This window comes from Nothobranchius furzeri, chromosome 11, assembly GCF_043380555.1.
Source record: "Nothobranchius furzeri strain GRZ-AD chromosome 11, NfurGRZ-RIMD1, whole genome shotgun sequence".
In the NCBI taxonomy this organism is placed as follows: Eukaryota; Metazoa; Chordata; class Actinopteri; order Cyprinodontiformes; family Nothobranchiidae; genus Nothobranchius; species Nothobranchius furzeri.
This window is the reverse complement of record NC_091751.1, coordinates 29,809,031-29,829,664: the sequence shown is the minus strand read 5'-3', so window position 1 is coordinate 29,829,664 and position 20,634 is coordinate 29,809,031. Positions and strand designations below refer to the sequence as shown.

Genomic DNA, 20,634 nt, shown 5'->3' with positions numbered 1-20,634 from the left:
GCCTTCCAAAATAAAGGCCTTTCAAATTGTCCATAATTGACCTACCTTTAACGATTTCAAAATGCTCTAAAATGGAAAATTGCTGTTTCCACAGGGTAATTCCACTTTAGATCAACAGTACCATATCAATATCAAGTCATTCTGATGGTGCCTTCCAAAATAAAGGCCTTTTTAAATTGCCCATATACGACCAAACTTTCACTGATTTCACTGGTTTGACCACAGCAACTGAAGTCCCACAAAAGGAGCCCAATAAAGTCACAATGAGACACACATCTGTATTTGACTGGTGCCTGGGTCCTAATCCTGATCACATCATTAGTTTTGTCACTGGAGCTGGCTGCTTAAATCACACTGTGGTAACAATTTATTCATCACTCACATTCCCTCCCCATCAAAGGAAAACCACTGCCTGTCCGTTTGAAATCATCATTCTAAGTTTAGTTTTGATAACGATCACCCTGGAAACCCTGCAGATCCGGACTCTGGAACATGCACCAAATTCAATAAAACAAATTAACTAAAATAAACTTTTATTGTCCTGATTGAATAAATAATAATTATTATTATTGGATGTGGATCCTAGAGTCCAGATGTAAAGCTCCATGCTTTCCAGCAGCAGATAAGACTTGCACTCCTCCTCCAGCTCTGAGTGAATAACAGATTAATATGAGATGAAATGGCTGCATCTGTTACACACACACACACACACACACACACACACACACACACACACACACACACACACACACACACACACACACACACACACACACACACACACACACCACTGGATTGTGCCTAAGCCTAACTGAAATGTAGCTCACATCATACATCTAAAACTAACCAGTATAGCTCTTTAACATTGTCCCAATGCGAGGGCCAGAAAAATGTCCTCACTTTGTAGGTAAAAGCTTGTCATTGGTCCTCGCTTTGATGTAAAGACGAGTACACACACACACATTATTATTATTATTCAGAAATTTTAACTCTACACGTTTTCCCTTCTTTGCTCACACCTTTCTCCGTTGCTGTTGAACGGCGGAAAAACGGAGAAGGAAGTGATGCCGACGACAGCGGCAAGCTCTGAGGAAGGCTACAGTATTAGCTGAAGCATCAGCCTAAAGAACCAGGTAAGAAGTCTTTTGCTGTGTTGGAAAAAGTAATGCAGTTAGAAAATAACACAGAATGAACATAAATATGTTTACAGATCTGTGCTTGTTTCAAGGCTTTCAGCTTTTGTTGACGGGTAACCGAACGAGCTCAACGGGAAAATAAAAGTAGACAAAATAAACCTCAGAATTGACTAAGCAGGCCAAAGCTGTTCCTCCAGGAGGCTGCAGCCGCAGGCCGAAGCCGTTCCTCCAGGAGGCTGCAGCCGCAGGACGAAGCTGTTCCTCCAGGAGGCTGCAGCCGCAGGACGAAGCCGTTCCTCCAGGAGGCTGCAGCCGCAGGCCGTAGCTGTTCCTCCAGGAGGCTGCAGCCGCAGGACGAAGCCGTTCCTCCAGGAGGCTGCAGCCGCAGGATGAAGCTGTTCCTCCAGGAGGCTGCAGCCGCAGGACGACGCCGTTCCTCCAGGAGGCTGCAGCCGCAGGACGAAGCTGTTCCTCCAGGAGGCTGCAGCCGCAGGCCGAAGCTGTTCCTCCAGGAGGCTGCAGCCGCAGGACGAAGCCGTTCCTCCAGGAGGCTGCAGCCGCAGGATGAAGCTGTTCCTCCAGGAGGCTGCAGCCGCAGGACGACGCTGTTCCTCCAGGAGGCTGCAGCCGCAGGACGAAGCTGTTCCTCCAGGAGGCTGCAGCCGCAGGACGACGCTGTTCCTCCAGGAGGCTGCAGCCGCAGGCCGAAGCTGTTCCCCCAGGAGGCTGCAGCCGCAGGACGAAGCTGTTCCTCCAGGAGGCTGCAGCCGCAGGATGAAGCTGTTCCTCCAGGAGGCTGCAGCCGCAGGACGACGCTGTTCCTCCAGGAGGCTGCAGCCGCAGGACGAAGCTGTTCCTCCCAGAGGCTGCAGCCGCAGGACGAAGCTGTTCCTCCAGGAGGCTGCAGCCGCAGGACGACGCTGTTCCTCCAGGAGGCTGCAGCCGCAGGACAACGCTGTTCCTCCAGGAGGCTGCAGCCGCAGTCCGAAGCTGTTCCTCCAGGAGGCTGCAGCCGCAGGACGAAGCTGTTTGAGGTGAACGATGATGCAAACCTTCAGGATCCTCTCCCATAGGTTTGGAGTAAAACACCTGAGTTTCTTTATCTAAATACAGACTGTTGCATTATTAAATGTAGTGCGTTAAATCAGAAAGGACTTCCTAAATTGGGGCGCAGGTGTTTCTGAGGTTTGGTTGAAAACTTCTTGTTCAAGGTGGAAATGTTTAGCTGCAACTTTCAGCTACTGTAACAAAACTAATGAGACCTAACCCCGGGACAACTAGCTCCCAGGTGTCAGACTCACTCAGTCTCGCTGGGATTTACTAGCCTAGAATTACTAGTTTTATTCTAGTTTAAACCGATGACGTCGGTCATAGATTACAGGAGAGATGCTGCTCCTGAAAGTCTAATAAAAAAGCACAATTATTTCACCTAGTGTAAACTTTATTATCCTGCTCCAACAGGAAGTATTATTGCTGTTTTCCTCTGAAAAACCCAATCACACACAGTATTTACAGTCTGGTTAAAGAAGTCACGATCACAAGGCAGCTACTGAAAAAGGCATGAGACCACGATAAACCGGATCTCAGCGGAGAGTCCCAGACGGTTCTGGTTCTTCTGTCCTTTCTGAAGCATCGCTCTGACTCCACTGAGTGGTTTTTGTTGCATAACTGCTCCAGCAGCTCGTTGAGTGCAGCACTACAGTAAAAAGGCACTTTGATAAAAGCAACAGAACACACGGTCATGATCTTTGATCTACTCTGGTTCCAGTCGCAGTTAAAATGAAGGAGACTACATAAAACTGTTAAAGAACAGGAACAAAGTGGAAGAAGCACGGCGGGTTGTGAGCACTTGTATCCAGAAACAGGAAGCTGGAGGTCCATGTGGACTTGTGTTACGATGACACGGAGCATCTCAACCAGGTCAGGGCTGCAGCTGGTCCCCGTTCAGTTGGACACTTCCTCTTCTACAGCGGGTTTCAGCGAGGTCACCATAACACAGGGAAATCCATTTTGCTGAAGCCAGGTTCTCTGCGCAGCTCCCAGTAGGTCTTGTTGCTCACCCATGAGTCATCCTTGGACTTCCTGTGAACACGAAACACAAAAAACGTGATACTCTAACCCTGAGTGTGTGTCTGAACCAGCAGGACGGAGTCTGGTGGCTCTACGTACTTGAAGAAGCGCGGCTGGTGTGTCATGTTGTTGTCCTGCAGCACTTTCCTCCTCTCCCTCTGCAGCTGCTCGATCCTCTGCTTCTGTTCCTCAGCCGCGTCTACGTTCCCCTCCTCCAGCAGCCTGGAACCAGTTAGAGGGTTAGAACCAGTCACAAGCCCTCCCCTCACAAAACAAGGTACATGCTGGCTGAAGAGATAATATAGTCGTGTTATTTGAAATGTTTGCATTCCTCTGTTGCCATGGTAACACCCCCAGATGTACGCCTCAGCCACTCAAACACAACTCATGTTGAGTTAAGATAAAAACGTGTGTTTTATGGCATTCTGCAGGGCAGGAGTGTGGTTGCAGCTGTCGGCGTGTGGAGCAGACTTTAGACTTCCATGGTCAGAATGAAATTTGTTCTGTAGTGAGACCGACTCTTACCTGGGCCTGAGACAACACTGCTTGTCCCAGTGCATTCTGGGAGCTGTGGTTTTGCTGGTATCTGTGCTGTACAGCTGCAGGCCAGTTTTATTACATGTGATGATGTGGGCCACAGGAGGCGTGCAGGACCGGCATTTGACCCATTCTGGAAACACCATCCTTTAGAGCTGGTTCATATTAGGGGTTGTATCGACTAGTCAACTAGTCGTCTAGTCGACTTCTCTGCTCTGTAGTGACTTTTTATGCCTTTCATAGACTAGTCGCCGTCACGTGATAATGACCGACCAGATGCAGTCCTCGGAAAAGACAGCAGGTGACGAGCCCCTGCGCGGCGGGAGGCGACGCGCTGTGCCAGAGCGTCCATATCTGACGCCCGTGGTAAAACGGACATTTAACCAAACTGTGACGTTTACCCTCTTGCAATCTAACCTTCCCCTCACCCCCATCCTAATCTTAACCAGCTTGCGCATGCAAAGCTCTGATCGTTGATGCGCTCCAGACATCTGCGTCCTGAGCACGGCCACAGTAACATTATCAAATCAGGTGTCGCCACCTCAAAAACTAATTTAACCTGCGATCGTTCATGTCGGCTCATTTCTTTTTATGTTTTCTGTCTTTTGTTCTTTTATTTGTGCCTGATGCTTTTCTCTGCTGTGGATCGGGGCGCATCACCTGTTTTGTCCTTCGGTGACGTACCTAACTGATGTGGCCGGCGAGCACTCCGCTGTTTTAGCGGTCGGTAGATCTTTTAGAACAACAGTTCAAAGGTAACTCATAAGGTGAATATATATGAACCCAGGTAGCAGTTTTTCTTTAGGATTGAGAGGAGATGCAGGAAGATAATAAACAGGCAGGACAGAAAAATAGTCAAATAAACACAAATTAGTTTTTGTACCTGGTGGTTGCAACAAGCAGACACCATTGAAGGTAATCAGAAGTGAGGAACAGAAAATAAAATAATTATTTTAATGTTTAGAGCAGCAGGAACTCTGAGAGGCTGCAGGGGGGGGGGGCAGAAACTACCGTTGTTAAAAGAAATGTGTTTAACTTTGAAAATGTGGGCGCAATTTTATTTGTCAAAAACTCCAGCGAACCAACCTGCTTCAGGTGTGTGACATCATCAGCGACTAGTCAAAGTTTCATTACTTGACTGTCGACTTAAAAAAAAATGAAGTCATGCAGCCCCTAGCACATATGTCTTAAATACGGCTGAGGTGGTTTTTTTTATTCATTTCTAAAAACAACGGGAAGTGGGCGGAGTTACAAACATCTACCAGAACCTGCTGTTCTGGCTTCACCTGCGGGTCACATCAGGTGCCTGTTCCCGTTTAGGTCGATGCTGCAGTCAGGCAAACCGAAGCAGCAACAGCGGCGTTCCTAACTCTGGCAGATGTCTGTTGGTTTATTCAACAAGTCTTTAAAGTTCAGCTCAACCAATCAAGCCAGGCTGAAACTAATCCAGGATCGTTCTGTTGACCCGACCCATGCTTGTTGTTTAGAAACATGAAAAAATCCCTCCATCTATTGTCTGAACCACTTTATCCTCACTAGGGCCACAGGGAGCTGGTGTCCAACCCCAGCAGTCACAGGGCGAGAGGCAGGGGACACCCTGGACAGGTGTCCAGTCCATCACAGGGACACAAAGACAAACAACCAGTCCCTCACTCACACCCAGGGACAGTCTAGAGTCTCCAGTTACCTGAGGTGTATGTTTTTGCTGTTTGAAAATACACACACACACACACGCACACACACACGCACACACACACACACACACACACACACACACACACACACACACACACACACACACACACACACACACACACACGGGGAGAACATGCTAATCACACACAGAAAGGCTACAGCTGGGATTTGAACTTGCAACCATCTCTGTGAGGCATCAGTACCACCAGGCAGCCCATCTAAAACATTTCTGTTGTTTTTTTAAACCAATAAGAAAAATCTAAATAAATGATGCTTTAATGATGGGGCGACGGTGGCACAGGAGTTAAGCGCTCGCCCCGTAATCGGAAGGTTGCAGGTTCGAGCCGCGCTCAGTCTGTCACTGTCGTTGTGTCCTTGGGCAAGACACTTAACCCACGTTGCCTGCTGGTGGTGGTCGGAGGGACCGGCAGCGCCAGTGCTCGGCAGCCTCGCCTCTGTCAGTGCGCCCCAGGGCAGCTGTGGCTACATCGTAGCTCATCCCCACCAACGTGTGAATGTGTGTGTGAATGGGTGAATGACTGATTGTGTTGTAAAGCGCCTTGGGGGGTTCCAGGACTCTAGAAGGCGCCATATCAAATACAGGCCATTTACCATTTTACCATTTAAGCGCAGCACCGTCTCTCCCGTTAGCAAGTAAGGTTTTTCATGACTAACTAGTCACACGTGGAAACTTTGAGTCGACTATCCCGACTGTTTATGATAATGAGGAATAAAAATGGTGAAAGAACATAAATGAGAGTGTAAGAGTGGAAACCTCTGATCCGGCCTGAAGCGAGTGTCTGTGGGGGGGAGCAGCGGTCTTAAAGATGAGTCCAGCTCATTCAGCTCCACTGCAAACTGGGTGAACCCGTAGTACTGGTCCTTGTTCTCTGGTACTGGACCTGTTGGCAAACCAAATGTCCTGCAGTCAGACTCCCAGTTGGACTGATCACCAACATCACGGTTTTCACCCACCTGGTCTCCAGATGCACGTGGCGGCAGGCGGCTCTCCCTGGAACACGGATTCATGCCATTTTCCAAAAAGGGAGTGTATCACTTTTCCATTGGAATCTGTAATCACACCTTCAATTTCGTTTACCGCGGAGCTCCAAGACTTCGCCTAAAAGGGCGGGAAAACAACAAATGTTCACAAAAGAAGGCTTTTCCGCTCACACTGGGGAGAAAATGTGGCTTCTGCTCTTCTCTTAAATCAAGACCACGGCATGTCCACCAGAGGGCGCCATTGACCCACAGCAGAAGAGATGAGCATTGTTCAATTTTAATACCTTAATAATTAATCTATAAACTCTATTCCAAGTGGATAATTCTAACTAATCTGAAGGATTGCATGTGGGACTAGCCTGACATAAATACAAGTTTCTGTCTCGATTCCCTGAACACGTTGGCGTTTCCTCACCTTGACAAACGTGACTTTACACTGGCAGACGTCACTGTTGATATTTTTGATGGAGATCTCTCCGTAGTGTTCAATCCAGCGCTGCCCGCTCAGGATGTTGTGTATGCAGGAAGTCACCTTGTTCCATTCATAGTGGTCCCCAAACCTGCAGGAACGCCGCAAACCCTGAGCTCATAGATACACACACGTACACACACACACGCACACAGGACGAGTAAAGGACCTACGCAGGTAGTGTGACATGTGTGGTTCCCATGGGAACAATCTCCATGGATTTCCCCCAGAACTTATTTTTCCACCTCATGTCTGAAATGAGATGATCACAAATCAAGATGATGATGTGTTCCCGACAGATCTGCACCAGTCTACAAGTTTCCACTTTAAATATGACACACACACACACACACACACACACACACACACATACACATAGGTGTGACAGCACAGGTGGGATCTAGGGGGAGGAAACCCAGTGCTCACCCCAAACAGGCTCTCACCTTGCCAGAAGTTGAAGTTCTTTGAATCCGAGTGACATGCTGACACAGGTGGGTGATGACTCACCTGGGGATAGGAGAGGAGGAGGTGTATGATTACAAGTCCTTATTCTGAACTTCTCCTGTGCCTGAAATAGCTAAAAGATTTGATAAAAGAAAACTCTTCACAAGAAAAACTGATGATCTAAATGTCATAAAGGAACGTTCTACCTGTTCAGCTATGAACCTGAAGCCCTTGTCAGGTCTGTCACACTCGTACGTCTCTCCCAGGACGGGGTTAAAGGGTTTACTTCCTGCTCGGTAATAAGATGATGCGTATGCAGATATAGCAAACGTTGCCACGTACACCTGAGTAGGAGAGAGAAGGAGCAGGTCAGAGGAGGAGGGTGTGATTATATTATCATCTTTTTACCAGTGTGTGTGTGTGTGTGTGTGTGTGTGTGTGTGTGTAAAAGCTAACAGGGTAACTGGACATTCATCAGCAACTGACTGAGATTTGGATTCATCCTAATTCAAGATGGTCACCACAGCAAATCAACCTCAGCAAACACAAAATTGGCTCTACGCCAATCCATTTCACAGGTATAGTTAGCCACACCTATCTACTTCCAGTCCACGGCAGAAAGCATGAATGGGTCTACGAGGGTAAAAGTTGTTTTCGGATCCCGTTTGTGATGTGCCACATATGATGTCCAAGAATATTAAAGACACACTTTGATGTCAAGAAAGCGTTTATTTTTGAACGGCAGCAAAAGTTGCTACAGGTTTTGTGTGAAAACATGTAGGACTCCAGCTGCTTGCCTCAGAAAAATCACATCATCCAACTAGAAGAAGAAAAATGGCTGTGAGTTTAGCGAACTTCACGTCCTTCTTCCAGGATGAAAGAAGGAGCATTATAGGTGTGGATCACTGAAAAAAAAACATGTTTAATGATTATTTCTGATTATAATCTGTCACAAAGTGTTTCATGCAGGCTGAACATGAAAATAGTCTCCTATACCTATCTCCTGCAGTAGCTTCTGATAGAAAATAGACGGTGAAACTCTAGGATTAGAAAATCCTAACAGATCTATGTCACACAGTCACTAACATACATGGACTCACCCATCTGACTCACGACGGAGAAGGCTGTTATTGGTTTAGCTGTCATGTTCCTGAGCTGAGCTGAGCACTCTCTCCACACTAACCATCTCTGAGGCAATCTTCCACAGGTGAGGAGCAGAGGGAGCTGCAGGTGCGCCGAATCTCCAATCCGGAGGTCGGGTATAAAGGGAGGATGGAGACACCACACTACGCCGGATGATTGCACCTGTTAGGTAGCCCCAGCCTCTTGACTTTGCTTGCTCGTTTCGCTCGTTTGAATTTGATATTGGATTGTTTGGCTCTGAACCTTGGACTGTTTTTTCTGGATTAAGCTTTTGGATTCTCCTCTGAACCCTGTTTGTTACTCTGTTCAGGAAACATCACTGCACAATTCTCTCGCCACTCAAACCCCGGATTTCCTGAATCACGTCCCATCCTCCTCTACAACTCCTGCCTGTTCATCTCCGCTGCCTCACCCGCCTCAGCCCACTGAAGCTCCACCAGCACTCACCTTGGCAACCCACCTTTCCCGCACATATTAAACTATTACATGGACTAAAGCCGAATGGCACATCCTCACTGGACTTTCCAGTGCGCCTTTTGTTCCTGTTTTAAAAATAAAAGAACTTTTCTTTTACTCACCTATTGAAGTCGTGTTGATTCTGCATGTCTTGGGTTAAACACCTCCCTCGAGTCATGACAGAATCATCCGGCCATAACGTTAACCCAGCGGAATCAGCACTCGCCGATCTGGTTAACAGGATGTGCCAGCAGGAGCAGACTCTTCCGGTGCTCATGGAGCAGCTGACGATCGCAAACCAGCGTTACCAGCATTTGGAGGCTATGGTCCAACAGCTTCACGAGCGTTTTCCAGCTCCAGCTCCAGCACCGGCCCCAGCATCAGTTCCAGTCGCAACTTCTGCTTCAAGCCCGGAACCTACGTTACAAACAGTGAGTCCGAATGGACCGGAGACGATCGGACCTACGGAAGTCACCCACTTTCGTCCAGCTCCACCTCTGCCATGTCCTACGTTCTCGGGTGAGTTCGAGGATTGTTATGGGTTTTTACTACAGTGCCGTCTGGCGTTCGAGCGCTCCCCACATGCTTTTATGACTGACTCTTCTAGGGTCTCGTTTATTGTTGGACTTTTGAGGGGAAAGGCTCTTAGGTGGGCAGAAGCAAAAAGCAGAAACGCTGAATTTTTGTCTGGTCCTTATACTGACTTTTTGGAGGATTTTAAACAGACTTTCTGCAGTTCTGAGACCACAACTGACATAAGGAAGAAGATCTTGCATCTATCTCAGGGGAGGAGAATGGTGACAGAGTTATCTCTGGAGTTCAGGACTTTGGCGGCCATGACGTCGTGGAATGACGACCCCTTAAAGGCAGCTTTTATTGAGGCCCTGAGTGACAGAATAAAGAATCAGCTACCTCTGTGTCCCGAACCATCCACCCTGGATGGATTAATCTCTCTATCCATCTCAATCTATAAGAGATATCGTGAGCTTCAGAGGACGTCAGCGGTGGAGTTTCCACCGTCTCCTACACCTCGCCGTCCTACCTCTAGACCTTCTCCCGCGGAGTCATCGGAGGAGCCTATGCAGTTGGGAAGAGCCCATCTAACCCCAGAGGAATGACAACAGCGCATCAGCAAGGGCCTCTGTCTGTACTGTGGACTTCCAGGACATTTCGTTCAGACATGCCCGGCGTTGCTAAAAGGTCGAGCCCACCAGTAGAACTGGGAGTCCTGGTGGGTAGTAACACTGGAAGTAAAACCTCCCGGTTCCTCATCGAGTGTACTGTAACTTGGAATAATCAACGCCACCTGACTACTGCCCTAATAGACTCGGGTTGCGAGCAGTCTCTGGTGGATTTCCAACTGGTCTGTGAATGGCGTATCTCCACTGAACTTCTCCCCGAACCAGTGTCGGTTACCTCACTGGACGGCAGAGTACTGTCTACCATCACCCACAGGACCCTGCCACTCCAGCTCCAGGTTTCAGGTAACCACACAGAGACACTCTCACTGTTTGTTTTCCCATCCCCGCAGAACCCTGTGGTGCTTGGACATTCTTGGCTCAATAAACACAACCCGCTTCTGGACTGGCGAGCCAGCAGAGTTGAATCCTAGAGTCCGGAGTGTCATCTCACATGCCTCAACTCAGCACCTACCATGTCTAAGGACTCCGGCTTGGCGCCTACTGAGCCCCCCGAACTTTCCCAGGTACCCCCTGTTTATCACGACCTTCAACAGGTGTTCAGCAGGCTGCCACGCTACCTCCTCATCGCCCTTTTGATTGTGGCATAGACCTGTTACCGGGAACTCCGTTGCCATCCAGTCGTCTTTACAGCCTCTCAAAACCTGAACGTGACCTCATGCAGACCTACATAACTGAGGCTTTGGCAAACAGGACCATTAGACCATCTACCTCACTCCTGGGGGCGGGTTTCTTTTTCGTCGCCAAGAAGGATGGGTCTCTCCGGCCTTGCATTGACTACCGGGGTCTGAATCAGATAACTGTCGAGGACAAGTACCCCCTACCCCTACTGTCTTCCACTTTCGAACCAGTCCAAGACACCACCATCTTCACACGGTTGGATCTCCGTAACGCCTATCACTTGGTTAGGATCCGCCAAGGTGGATGAGTGGAAGTCGGCTTTAAAAACACCTTTGGGGCACTTCGAATACCTGGTGATGCCTTTTGGTCTCACCAATGCTCCAGCGGTGTTCCAGAGACCGGTGAACTCTGTTCTGGGTGATTATTTGAATGACTTTGTGACTGTCTATCTGGATGACATTTTGATTTTTTTCCAGGTCCATCACTCAGCACCAGAGACATGTTCGAGCTGTTTTACAATGGCTTTTGGAGAGCAGACTGTTTGTTAAAGCAGAAAAGTGTGAATTTCATGTACCTGTTGTGAAATTTCTAGGTTTTGTGTTGGAGAGCGGGTGATTGAAGGCAGACCCAGACAAGGTGCAAGCTGTGACAGAGTGGCCCATTCCTACCACCAGAAAACAGCTGCAGCGATTTCTGGGCTTTGCCAACTTTTATAGACGGTTCATTAGAAACTATAGTCAAACCACTGCTCCACTAACGTCTCACCTCCACTTCTAAACCTTTTGTTTGGTCTCCAGAGGCTGAGGCAGCCTTCCGGGCACTCAAGAAGAGGTTCTCTGAGGCCCCGGTACTCTGCAGGCCTGACACTACGCAGCAGTTCACCTTGGAGGTGGACGCCTCGGACACTGGGGTGGGAGCGGTCCTCTCACAGGTATCCACTGCAGATCACAAGCTCCATCTCTGTGCCTTTTTCTCCCGGCGCTTAACACCTACCGAAAGCAGGTATGATGTGGGAGACCAGGAGTTACTGGCCATTAAACTGGCTCTTGAGGAGTGGAGGCACTGGTTGGAGGGGGCTGAACATCTGTTTGTGATTTGGACAGATCACAAGAATCTGACTTACCTAAAGGAAGCTAAGAGACTTAACCCTCGGCAATACCGTTGGTCCTTGTTCTTCTCTCATTTTAATTTTGTATCGTCTTATCGCCCAGGATCTAAGAACACTAAGCCCGACGCTCTCTCCCGCCAGTATGCCTCAGAGGATGAATCCACGCCTGAAATCATTCTGCCTCCTTCCTGCATAGTGGCAGGGGTCACCTGGGCAATCAGGGACCAGGTTTTGGAGGCTCTCAATGTCGATCCTGGCCCAGGTAATGGACCATCCAATAAACTGTTTGTTCCTCAGAGTCTGCGAGGAAAAGTCATACACTGGGCTCGCTCTGGGAGGTTCACCATACACCCCGGGGTGGGATGAACCTTGGCACTAATCAAGAGCTCTTTCTGGTGGCCCGCCATCTATAAGGACGTCAAGGAGTACGTGTCGGCGTGCCACGTTTGTGCCCAACAGAAAGGTACCAATCGACCACCAGCTGGATTATTGTGTTTTCTGCCTGTTCCGTCTCGCCTGTGGTCACAAACAGCAATAGACTTTGTTTGTGGACTACCTTCCTCCCATGGTTTTACTACTGTACTGACTATTGTAGACAGGTTTTCCAAGGCCTGTCACCTGGTTCCTTTAAAGACCCTTCCTTCCTCAGTCGTGACCGCCCAGCTCCTGGTCAAGCATGTGTTTCGGCTCCATGGCATACCAACTGAAAACCTCTCGGATCGCGGCCCCCAGTTCGTGTCCAAGGTTTGGAAGGAGTTCGCCACCGTCCTGGGGGCCCGGGTCGCCTTAACCTCGGGATTCCACCCCAAAACCAATGGCCAGTGCAAGCGCATGAATCAGGAGCTGGGCGCCATGCAACGCTGTGTGTGTGCCACAAACCCCTCTGCCTGGAGTGACCACCTCGCTTGGGTGGAGTACACCCACAATAGCCACGACTCCACTGCCACAGGTCAGTCTCTGTTTGAAGTCTCTAGTGGATATCAGCCCTCCTTGTTCCCGCTCCAAACAGGTCCCACCACTTCCACACCTCAGTTTCTTCGCCGGGCCCGCCGTATGTGGGCGGCCACGAAGTCTGCCCTCCTACGTACCGCTGAGAAGAACCCGCGGCTGGCAGACCGGCATTGTCGCCCAGCGCCGACCTACTCCCCGGGGCAGATGGTCTGGTTGTCATCCAAGGACATACCCCTCAAGGCGACGTCTAGGAAGTTTGCCCCAAGGTACCTTGGTCCGTTCAAGGTGGTGGCTGTTCCGAGCCCAGTGACCATTCGCCTGGACCTCCCCCAATCGCTGAAGGTCCACCCTGTGTTCCATGTATCCCTGGTCAAGCCCGTGGTTTCCAGCCCCCTGTGTCCGGTGCCATGTTCCTGAGCTGAGCACTCTCTCCACACTAACCATCTCTGAGGCAATCTTCCACAGGTGAGGAGTGGAGGGAGCTGCAGGTGCGCCGAATCTCCAATCCGGATGTCGGGTAAAAAGGGAGGATGGAGACACCACACTACGCCGGATGATTGCACCTGTTAGGTAACCCCAGCCTCTTGACTTTGCTTGCTCGTTTCGCTCATTTGAATTAGATATTGGATTTTTTGGCTCTGAACCTTGAGCTGTTTTTTCTAGATTAAGCTTTTGGATTCTCCTCTGAACCCTGTTTGTTACTCTGTTCAGGAAACATCACTCTGCACAATTCTCTCGCCGCTCAAACCCTGGATTTCCTGAACCACGTCCCATCCTCCTCTACAACTCTTGCCTGTTCATCTCTGCTGCCTCACCCGCCTCAGCCCGCTGAAGCTCCACCAGCACTCACCTTGGCAACCCACCTTTCCCGCACATATTGGACTATTACATGGACTAAAGCCGAATGGCACATCCTCACTGGACTTTCCAGTGCACCTTTTGTTCCTGTTTTAAAAATAAAAGAACTTTTCTTTTACTCACCCATTGGAGTCGTGATGATTCTGCATGTCTTGGGTTAAACACCTCCCTCGAGTCATGACATTAGCGTCCAGGAAACAGCAGAGAACGTCTTGGCTAGTAGAAGCTAACTGTTAGCATTAGCAACTCCACCACACAGCAGAACTCCGCCAGGTGGAGATAAAACACCAACGTTGCAGAGCAAATAGAGTATGTAGTAGAGTCTAGGGTTGTCACGGTAACCGGTGTAGCGGTAAACCCCGGTAAAAAAGTTGACAATAATAATAACCGTCTTGTTTTTAAAAAAAACTATATTATCTCGGTGGGTTAACGTGGCTGCGGTGTAGGCGCGGTGACCCTTACCAGCCACCGTATCATCTGCTGAAGTTGCCGGCGGCACATGCGCGCTTTGTTGTTTACAACCAAAACTTTCTTGAAGCTAAAGCCAAAATAATGGCCAAAGGAGTAGACAGCAGCGCTCAGGAGGACATTTTTTATCCCTCAAAGAAGACAAAGTGGGAAGTACGGGCATCTTTTGGATATTTGAAGAATGCCGAGGGAGTTTATAGAAGACGGCTATCCTGTTAGCAGCACGTGCAGAAAAAGTGTCTGTGAAAGGCAGCAACGCTTCAAATCTCATGACACATCTGCGTGACCATCACCCACAGCTCTACAGTCAATGCAAGGCAAGCTAACGTTAGCGTTTTAGCTAAAATGCGTGATCCGAGTATTTGGGTTGAGGGAGAATGCAACGAGTCGCTATATAAAGCAGCCGCAGCGCCGCTACCTGCATATAAACCGTGTCGCGGACACCCCCATGTTGAAATGACGCTATGCATTACGGGGCTCCCAGGGGCAGATAAGAGTTGATCTCTCTCCGAGAATAATTATGAATTTAACAATGATTACTGCCTGATGACATTTTCCCACATCTGCAAAGCTCACTGGAACACAAACTGGGGACAATATTTTCCTGATAATAGGGTTTATTACTCAAGTAAGGGTAAAAAAGTATCTGATTAGAAGGCTACTTGAGTACTGAGTATCATCTGATCTAATATTTTTTAAATGATGACATCAAACAGACATAAAATAAGAAGTTATGGGCAAATATTGGTATTTTAAAGACTAAAGGGAAAAAATGTAAACAAATAAACAACATAATTACAAAATACATTTTAGGCTAAATTTAGACACAAACTGAGGACAATATTTCCTGATATACAGGGTTTATTTAACTGTGTGAAAATGTAGCACATTTAAAAAAAAGTACAGCGATAATACCAAAAACCGTGGTAATTTTGGTCACAATAACCGTGAGGTTAAATTTTCACACCGTGACAACCCTAGTAGAGTCGTGTTGCTGTTATCCAATCAGAGAAGAGATGTCCAAAAATCAAGATATAAGACTCCAGACACTGCCGTCTGAAGCTACGTTCTCTGGCTGACTACTTCCTGATTCAGGTGCATCTGAGTCCAAACCCACTCCTGCGTCCCGTCTGGTGCTGCAGTCCTAAGGGACATCCTCTTAGTGTGTCCAACCAGAAGGACGTTCTAACATGTGTCTTTGCCATAATCAAATTTACTGATGAAGATGGTTTTCATGCACATGAACACACTCTTTCCGTGTATTTATTGAAACTCAAGTACAGTAGATTCATTTATAAACTTAACTCCAGCCTGTTTTGTGCACATATGAAGACATGTCCACGTGTCAGAGCATGTGTGTGCATGGACTGCTTGTACTCGCCATGCGCTGGTACGCGTCCTCCGTCTGGTTGGCCGTGTCCAGCAGGTCACTGTACTCCAGCTCCTCACACAGCCTCTGCAGAGTGTTGAGCGGCTCATTGAGCTGCACGGGCATGGCCACCTTTGACAGGTCTTTGCCGATGTTGTTTCTGAGAATGTTCCACAGACTCACGCTGCTGGGTGGACAGGGGCAGGGCAGCGCGGAGCGGCGGCGGCGGGTCATGGTCACCACGCTGCTGACTGGAGGATGACACGTACATTTTAAACCGTGTGAGAGCCAAAACCCGATGTGAACATATAAACGTATCATCTGCAGCAGGGCATTAACAACAGAAGCTTCGCCACAGATGGTCTGATGAAACATCACAGCAAGTTTGCAAACATGTCTGGAAGTCTGCGATGCTCGTGTTTAACACGTTCTCCCAGCTAGCGAGGTGTTTCACCGATTCCACGGCTAAACACAACAGCTGAGTCAGAGATCCGCAGCAAATCCTGAATAACAACGACAGTTACAGCCTAACAAACACATGCACGACTCGTTTCATGTACCGGAGTTGTGTCTCTCGCTGCCTCCATCGAAGGTATCCATGGAGACTGTGTCGCTGACATCACTGATGTACGAGTCATCGTCAGACACCTGGAGCCCACGAGTAAAGGTTAGAATCAAACAACAAAGACTGTCCCACATGTCCATCATCCCGGTGAAACCGGAGCAAGTGACACTCCTGCTCATCCCAGACCAGCTGACCTGCTGAATCTCTGCTCTGAGAGCAGCCATTACCAGGACTCTAGAGTTATTTTTCACCTTTTGGACTTGTGTAACTGCTAATGTACTTGAAACGCCAGAGACGTCTGCTCAGCACCATACGGACCCCATCTGTGTAGCTACATGGACAAATACAAGCTGCTGCTCCAGGATCAGGTCTGCTTAGACACAATGCTGGAGATCAGCTCGTGGTTTAGCTGCTGAAAAGCACCAGTCAGGACATGCTGCGTTCGTCCTCTCTCTGAGGTTTTAGCTTTTAGTAGAAAAGAATCTCATTAACAGCTGAATAGGTTTTAATGAATGTAACCACAACACATCTAATGGGCTCGACACACGGGAGGCGACATCGCCTCTCCTCCATTCATTTTCAATGAGACATGCGCGACAAAGCGATAATCGCGGGTCTCCCTCCTACCAAGCGAAACGCGAAAAACGTGCGTGTGAAAGTTTGCACTCGTGCACGTGTCGTGCACGGACGACCCAGCGACGCGATCCCAGAAAGTTGAAACATTTTCAACTTTTCATCGCTGTCGCTCGGGCGAGGACCAATCAACGGAGGTTTCATTCACTGACCAATGAGCGGACAGGATGCTCCGCACATCTCCAAGCAAACATGTAGAAGTTGATTATTATTATGTTTTATAGTAAAATCAGAAGTAAGATTTCACATAACTCTAGCAGCACCTTGTGAAACATCATATCTACCACTTTATTAACTCTGAACCGCTTAAATAACCTTAATTCCCTCCAACCTGACACAGCCAAAGAAAACAACGGAAGTTTCGATTTCGCCATGGAACAGAACGCGTAGACGGCTTTGCCGCTGGCCGCTACCGCAGATCGCCTCCCGTGTGTCAGGTAATAAAAGCGACGGCGACAAATTTCGCTGATCGCGGTCGTTTGTCGCCTCCCGTGTGTCGAGCCCATAACCCTAACTCTAAAAGATGGGGTGCCCAATCTCGGTCATGGGGGGCCAGTATCCAGCACGTTTTAGTGATTTATCTGCTCCAACACACTAGATTCAGTGGTTGAATCACCTGCAGCAGCTCCTCGGGCTCTGCAGAAGCCTGTTAATCACCTGTTGACTGAAATCAGGTGTGTTGAAGCAGAGTTCAAACTCACCCCGGCTTTCCACCGGAGCCATCAGCAGCACGTTACTGCAGCAGCACATCTTGCTCGCGTATGCTGCTGCTTGGCCCTTCCCACGAGACACGAAGCAGCAGGGGAGCAGCTGTCACCGACAGAGCACGAAGTCACACGAGTGACTTCGTCAGTAAACACAACAACAAGCAGGAGAAAACTACAACATGGCTCCAAAAGGTTTGTGTTTTATGTTCTGTCCAATTTATAATCGCCAATACGGACCTGAAAAACAAAGGAGACCGCTAGCTAGGTGATAACTTCTCACGGGGCCGCACAGTTAGTAACTTTTTTTAAAAGTAAAGCAACCGAAGGCAGTACGTTCTTTATTCTGAAAATCTCGGGAGCTTCTCTCCATTTCCGCGTCTGATTTCCTGTCTTTCCTTCCCCAAAAATGTCGAACTTGACCCGTTTCAGAGGCGTCGCGCGTAGAAAATAGAACCGGCGCGTAAAGGCCGCGACATGCTGCTCCTGAGACGCGGCCGACTCGCGCTGCTGACGGCTCCGGTGGAAAAGGTTCTGTTGACCACAGCGGTTCCTATCAGCAGCTATGATGTGCTGCTGCAGAAACGTGCTGCTGACGGCTCCGGTGGAAAGAAGGGGTAAAACGTGCTGATAGCGGCCCTCCAGGACCAGGATTGGGCACCTCTAGCTTAAAACTAACATAAGAGAAGCAGGATTTATGCATTTATTCTGGAATTTATAGATTTTTATTACCTTATTCACCTGCTTAGTTTTGGTTAAAAAAAATAAAACTAGGAAGATTTTTTTTTACCTCATTCTCAGAAGAAGACGAGGACAGCAAGTACTCCTGGGCATCAAAGAACTCCGACATGGACTCTGGAATGGAGGCTCTGCTCTCACTGGAGGCCTGGTGGACCAAGGACTGGCTGGGGGTGGAGCATTCCTGATGACAGGTTCAGGTTTTAATCAGTCGAGAGAACGATCCATGAAGCTGGAAGTAGTGATGCAGAGTTTCTACTCACTGAGGCGTAGCCGCTCTTCAGACCAATGACCTGAGGCAGCTGGGGGCCGTGCAGCTCTATGGCCTGCTTCAGCCGCTCCTTCTCTACTATCAGGCAGCTATATGCTGACTTCATTGAGATGTGAACTGCAGAGAAGCAAAGAAACAGGGTTGTCATGGAAACTATCTGTTCCTCTCTTTACGGCAAACTCACACACGACTAGTGTTGCAGACATGAGCTCACTGTTGTTGGACAGTCGGCAGAAGTCCTGCTGCAGCTGAGACACTTCTGTGGGCGAGTCTGGAGACTGAGGACACGCGTCCTGGGTGGCTGACTCTGCAGTGGACAGGTTGGGGTTGGACGCGTGGAGGCGAGGGGACTGGTTGGAGATGCAGCTGGGGACCTGGTAATCAATCACACCAGAACGTGAGCTCCTGACGGTCTTACAGGTGTATGTTTTAATAGAAGCTGGGTTTGAACCTGGAGTGTGGATTTGGGTTCTTTGCCATTGTGCTTGGATCGCCATCGCTTTGACCTCTTCTCTTTTTTGGGAATGTCAAAGTTTGACGTCTGTGGTGCCAGAAGAGACAGATATGTCACACTGGAGTCATTCTTCCCCTACGTCCAGGAACGTTCTGGAGATGTTCCAGCATGTGAGAACACAAACGTACGCCGCGTTTGCTTCACTCTACTGTGACACTTTAAAAACACGAAGCGCTGACACCGACCAAGACTGCACACCTGCAGAAACTAATCATCTTCACAGCGAGGACACAGCCGGGCTGAAGCTTTCAGAACCAGAATCAGCTCCAGGTCAAGATTCCTCCTCAAGCTGAATCAGAAGAACGTTCCTAAACCAGTCAAAGGTTTTCTGTGACTGAGGCACAATCTGCTGCTGAATTTGGCTTTAATAAGACATCGTGAGTCATTATGGGATGGAACTCCATCCCATGAAACCTATAAGTAACGTAGATTCCTGTCGGCTTAAGGTCTGGTCAGCTGGCTACCGTATGTCAGCAGCTTCTGTTCCCTCTATGAGGCTTGAACTGATTTTACTAGATCACAGCGTTTGTTGGCACACTCTTCCTGTCTGTTAAAGCTCCCATCACACTGATATCAGGTCCTGAGTACACGCACTCACCCTAACCCGAAACCTGATGCTGGTGTCCGGGCATCCCTAATGCAACAGACCTTTTTACTGCAGGTCACGTGTGTATTGTTAGTAAAACACAATACTCCTTAACACATTCAGTCACTTTATGCAAGTGTAATCAAGGTTTGAGGAGTATTTAGGTCAAAAGTACTTTATCTTTCCATTAAGAGCGTCATCTCAGTTGAGAGCATTATAAAATCAGAATCAGAATCAGAAAAGGTTTATTGCCATTGTCAGTGAACAAGCAGTTCACAAACTAGGAATTTGCTTCGGTACTAATGTGCTACATATAACATGAATAATAAATTTCAAAAATAGAATAAGTAGAATAAAATATAATAAAACTAGCATAAAACATTCAGCTATAAAAAAGGCAGGTAATGGTAACATGGCCGATAACGTGACGTTATGTCGAGTACAGAAGACGAACATGGTTGTGTGTTTATAAGCTGTTCACAAGTCTAACGGCAGATGGAAAGAAGCTGTTCTTATGGCGGGAGGTTCTGGTCTGGATGGACCGTAACCTCCTGCCTGAGGGAAGCGGCTCGAAAAGTCTGTGTCCCGGGTGAGAAGGGTCAGCTGCTATCCGACCTGCACGCCCCCGAGTTCTGGAGACGTACAGGTCCTGGAGAGATGGAAGGCTGCAGCCAATCACCTTCTCAGCGGAGCGCACAATGAGTGACATGTAGGAGTATAAAAAGCAGTCAGACATGTTTGTAGGTGGTCAGTAAAACCACTCAGAGGAACAGGAACGTAAAAACTACAGGAGCTGACGGAAGCACGAGGGGGTCTAGTAGATTCAGCCTCCTCAGTCCTGAACAACACATTCTCACATCCGACACATCAAGAACTGACGATGGGTGACCAAGCGTCGTTTTCCGACGCCGGCGGTAAAACACACATTTCACCGACTTTTAACCTCTAACTTGTTGCTATTTAACCCTCCCCTCACACCCATCCTAACCCTTACCCTGTCGCTCGTTCTAAACTTCCCGTTGACCGTGTTGGAGAGGGACGTTGCAACTAGGAACAAATACGCAAGAGTTAAGGTTAGGATGGGGTGAGGGGAAGAG

The 20,634-nt window shown here is 48.5% G+C and overlaps 1 protein-coding gene across 1 annotated transcript in view; it reads right to left on the bottom strand.

Moving 5' to 3' along the window:
- Window positions 1-2,556: 2,556 nt before the first annotated feature.
- The window catches only part of LOC107383382 (oxysterol-binding protein-related protein 3), a 42,552-nt gene continuing 24,474 nt past the window's right edge, over window positions 2,557-20,634 (bottom strand). Inside the window, exons 9-22 of the mRNA XM_015955948.3 lie at window positions 18,889-18,978; window positions 18,652-18,811; window positions 18,430-18,554; window positions 18,219-18,350; window positions 16,087-16,174; window positions 15,539-15,777; window positions 7,560-7,697; window positions 7,353-7,416; window positions 7,083-7,161; window positions 6,856-7,000; window positions 6,414-6,558; window positions 6,214-6,340; window positions 3,306-3,428; window positions 2,557-3,218 (exon numbers count right to left, since the gene is read on the bottom strand). Coding sequence (XP_015811434.1) covers window positions 3,122-3,218; window positions 3,306-3,428; window positions 6,214-6,340; window positions 6,414-6,558; window positions 6,856-7,000; window positions 7,083-7,161; window positions 7,353-7,416; window positions 7,560-7,697; window positions 15,539-15,777; window positions 16,087-16,174; window positions 18,219-18,350; window positions 18,430-18,554; window positions 18,652-18,811; window positions 18,889-18,978 — 1,752 coding nt within the window. The 3' untranslated portion in view covers window positions 2,557-3,121. The remainder of the gene's footprint in view (window positions 3,219-3,305; window positions 3,429-6,213; window positions 6,341-6,413; window positions 6,559-6,855; window positions 7,001-7,082; window positions 7,162-7,352; window positions 7,417-7,559; window positions 7,698-15,538; window positions 15,778-16,086; window positions 16,175-18,218; window positions 18,351-18,429; window positions 18,555-18,651; window positions 18,812-18,888; window positions 18,979-20,634) is intronic.